Genomic DNA, 4,166 nt, shown 5'->3' with positions numbered 1-4,166 from the left:
CTGGGACGACCCAGAGGGATGGTATGGGGAGGGAGGAGGGAGGGGGTACAGGATGGGGAGCACATGTATACCTGTGATGGATTCATTTTGATATTTGGCAAAACTAATACAATTATGTAAAGTTTAAAAATAAAATTAAAAAAAAAAAAAGAGAAGGAAGGTCCTTGCAAAAAAAGGGAATAAACGTAAGTAGAGACCCAGAGTTATGAAAGGACCTGGGTATTTGAAGAACAGGGTCCACTTCAGTGTAGGTAGAATATTGCTAATTATAAATATAAATGTTATATAAGGTAAAAATTTCTAATAGCCATATTAAAAAGTAAAAAGAAATAGGTGAGATTAGTAATAATATATTTAATCCAGTATATCTGAAATATTTATGTTGTTTGCTCATACTTAAGTGTGAAGTAGTTGATTTTAAAGATCAAATCAGGTATATGTTTTACATGTACAAAACATCTCAGTTTGGACTAGCCACACTTTAGGTGCTCAATTTCTCAAAGCTTAGGGGTATACATGTGTTGGTGCATGTGAGAGAGAGAGAGGGAGAGAGAAGAAATGAGAATGAGAGTGAAACGTGTGCACTCTAGAGGGGCAGGTGGAGAGATGAGCTTGAGGTGGTTGTTGGAACCATATTTTGAGAGGCCTTGTATGCTGTCTGTCTGAATTTGGAATTTATTCTTATAGTAGTTTATGACTATGCTTCTCAAAATATCTGTCATGAAGGACCAGATTCTTAAATTTAGAATTTGTTTCAGACTGATACTTTCGCAAAATATAATAGTGAATTAGAAAAATAAAAAGAGTTATACAAAGGAAAGTACGATTTTTTAGTTACTAGATTTGACAAATACACCGTTGTTCTGTCAATTGTCTATAAAGGTGTCTGGGCTAGTGCTATTCAGTGGAACTTCCTATGATGATAGAATGTTCTTGCTGTGCTGCCCAATGCAACATCCACTAGTCACATGTGGGTACTGAGCATTTGAAATGCAGCTAGTGTGACTGAGAAGCTGATTATTTAATTTAATTTAAATTGTAATCACCTCATTAGACTATTAGCTACTGTGTTGCACAGCACTAAGTGTGTTTACTCTATTTTCAGTTGCGCTCGGTCTTTGTTGCCGCTCTCTGACTTTCTCTAGCGGTGCCCAGGCTTCTCACTGGGGTGGCTTCTCTTGTTGAGGAGCACAGGGTTGAGGGTGCTTGGGCCTTAGTAGTTTCAGCATGTGGGCTCAGTACTTGCAGCTGGCGGCTCCAGAGCACGGGCTTAGTAGTTGTGGAGTAGTCGTGGTTCATGGGCTTAGTTCCCCTGCAGCACATGGGATGTGCCCCGACCAGGGATAGAACCCGTGCCCCCTGCATTTCAAGGTGGATCCTTCATCACTGGACCACCAGGGAAGCCCTGAATATGTTTATTCTTAATCTTTGTGTTTATATTTTGTGGAAAAACAGCTGTGGACTGGCATTGGTCCACAAACCATACTTTGAGTAGCACTGTTTACATCATGGTCTCTAGAGCTAGAAAGTCTTTGTGTGTCTTTGGAAAGTTACTTAATCTCTCACTATCTCAGAATCCTCAATTCTAATATGAAGGTAATAATAAGAAACTGTCTCATAGAGTTGTGAGGATTAAAGGATGTGGAGGGGATAGGGTTAGGGAGAGGATCAAGAAAAGGTAACATGTGAAAGGGCCTCAAAGGATGAGTTCCAATAGGCCTTTCAGGCAGAGGGAACTCTGAAATGGATTTGGGTCATATTCTGTTTAGAAGAAGGGCTTTCCAGGTGGCATTAGTGGTAAAGAATCTGCCTGCCAATGCAGGAGATGCAAGAGATGTGGGTTCGATCCCTGAGTCAGAAAGATCCCCCGGAGAAGCCAATGGCAACCCACTCCAATCCCATAGACAGAGGATCCTTGGGGGGCTACAGTCCATGGGGTTGCAAAGAGCTGGACACAACTGAGCACTACTACTGTTCAGAAAAAGGGGTAGCAGATAACACTGCCCTAGCCCTATCACTGGGCTTCCCTGGTGGCTCAGTCGGTAAAGAATTTGCCTGCGATGCAGGAGACCTGGGTTGGGAAGATCCCCTGGAGGAGGGCGTGGCAACCAACTCCAGTATTCTTGCCTGGAGAATCCCATGGACAGAGGAGCCTGCCAAGCTGCAGTTCATGGGGTCACAAAGAGTCGGACATGATTAAGCACAGCACAGCACATTCCTATCACTGTTACCACTATTTCTTCCTCTCTTTCCTAGTTATCTTCCTATTATAATCTTTTGGCAGATTTTAAACTGATTTCTAGGTAATATGTGATTTGTGGTTTTAATAAATGCTAAGCTATCAATAAGGACAACTGCTGTCTCTTTCCTTCATTCCTGAGAGTTATGAATTTGATGGAAACTGGGTACCAGTTGATAAGGGTACCAGTTTTTCCTATTTGAAAAGCAGTCCCTGGGTTATGGGCAGGTAGTTGTGAGATTCTTTTCTCCTAACACACATTTCTTCCTTACACAGATGATTTTAGGAAGAAAACTGACTGGAAAAACAATGAAGTTCCTTCTCTTCATGTTTGTCGGTGTTGTTCACCTTTTACCCCTGGCCTCTGGGAAAGCTATATATGGGAATGGCCCCTCTCAGAGGACTTTTCAAGAAATCAAAGAAGAAATAGCCCACTATGGAGATGTTGCTAAATCAGTCATCAACCTTACTGTTTATGGTAAAGCCCAGAACAGATCCTATGAGCGGCTGGCACTTCTGGTTGATACTGTTGGGCCCAGACTAAGTGGCTCCAAGAACCTAGAAAGAGCCATCGAGATCATGCAGCAAAACCTGAAGGGAGATGGCTTGGAGAACGTCCACCTGGAGCCTGTCAAAATACCCCACTGGGAGAGGGGAGAGGAATCTGCTGTGATGCTGGAGCCGAGGATTCACAAGATGGCTATTTTGGGTCTTGGCAGCAGCATTGGAACGCCCCCAGAAGGTATGGTTTGCTTTTTCAAGTCAATTTGCTGTGTTCATTATAAAACGAATGCCATGTGACATAACTGATTATAGTGTGCATGGTTCCCATTATAATTGGGTGATAAAAAGAAAGAATCATTTTCCATTTCATTGGCTTCATGAGTGCTTTACTCATACTCTTTTTTTCTCCCCTTCCCTTTTCTCCCTCTCTTTTCTGAAAGTGTCACTTTTTAAAATGAAGCATCTACTATTGGTCCATGATACTTATGAACTGAATCACTTAATAATTTCTATCTAGTATAACAGTAGTATCATTTTGTAGAGAATGCAATATATATAAATAGGTCACAAAGTTATGATTTCTTTCAAGTGGCCTCAATGAACAGAACTTCTTAAAATTAATGAAATAGGGGACAGAGTCTTGCACATTGAATTGATTTCAAGTAGTTATTTTAACAGAACCCAAGGCTTCTAATGTAAAGAGTTGTCTAGGATGGAGTTCTGTCTTTACTCAGCAGCACTCTGGCTCAGCTTCATCAGACAATATAAATGCTTAGATCAGGAATGTATAAGCAGCCAACAGTGAGCCACTGATCAGTAATGGATTGTTCATGGACTATGCATGTATTCATGGACAGTTTTCCTATGGCAAAGTAACTATAGTAGAGTTGGTGCACCAACCCTCCACACAGTTAAAAATCTGCATAGAACTTATAGTCATCCCTCCATATATGCTTTGGTTCCTCTGTATCCATGAGTTTCTGCATCTGCATATTCAACCAACTACAGATCAGGTAGTACTGTTGTATTTACTATTGAAAAAAAATCTATGTGTAAGTGGACCTGTGCAGTTAAAACCTGTGTTGTTCAAGGGTTAACTGTAGTTGATAAAAAAAAAAAAAAGTTGAGCTTTTCTAAAAACTTTTGACCTTCTCTAATGCCAAGAGAAACATCCAGTAGAGAAGCAGATGGTCAGCTTTTGAAAAGCATCTTCATGGTAACGATAACCCTGTATGCAAGACAGCAAAAGAGACACAGATGTATAGAACAGTCTTTTGGACTCTGTGGGAGAGGGCGAGGTGGGATGATTTGGGAGAATGGCATTGAAACATGTATAATATCATATGTGAAACAAATCGCCAGTCCAGGTATGCATGATACAGGATGCTCAGGGCTGGTGTACTGGGATGACCCAGAGGGATGG

General features: G+C 41.1%; 1 protein-coding gene across 2 annotated transcripts in view; it reads left to right on the top strand.

The window, feature by feature from the left end:
- Window positions 1-4,166, top strand: part of CPQ (carboxypeptidase Q) — a 561,149-nt gene that overhangs the window by 129,822 nt on the left and 427,161 nt on the right. For both annotated transcript variants that reach the window (XM_010863545.1, XM_010863546.1), the window contains exon 2: window positions 2,516-2,981. In XM_010863545.1, coding sequence (XP_010861847.1) covers window positions 2,516-2,981 — 466 coding nt within the window. The remainder of the gene's footprint in view (window positions 1-2,515; window positions 2,982-4,166) is intronic.

This window comes from Bison bison, unplaced genomic scaffold (assembly GCF_000754665.1).
Source record: "Bison bison bison isolate TAMUID 2011002044 unplaced genomic scaffold, Bison_UMD1.0 scf7180017864491, whole genome shotgun sequence".
Lineage (NCBI taxonomy): Eukaryota > Metazoa > Chordata > Mammalia > Artiodactyla > Bovidae > Bison > Bison bison.
This window is presented reverse-complemented; position numbering and strand designations above follow the sequence as displayed.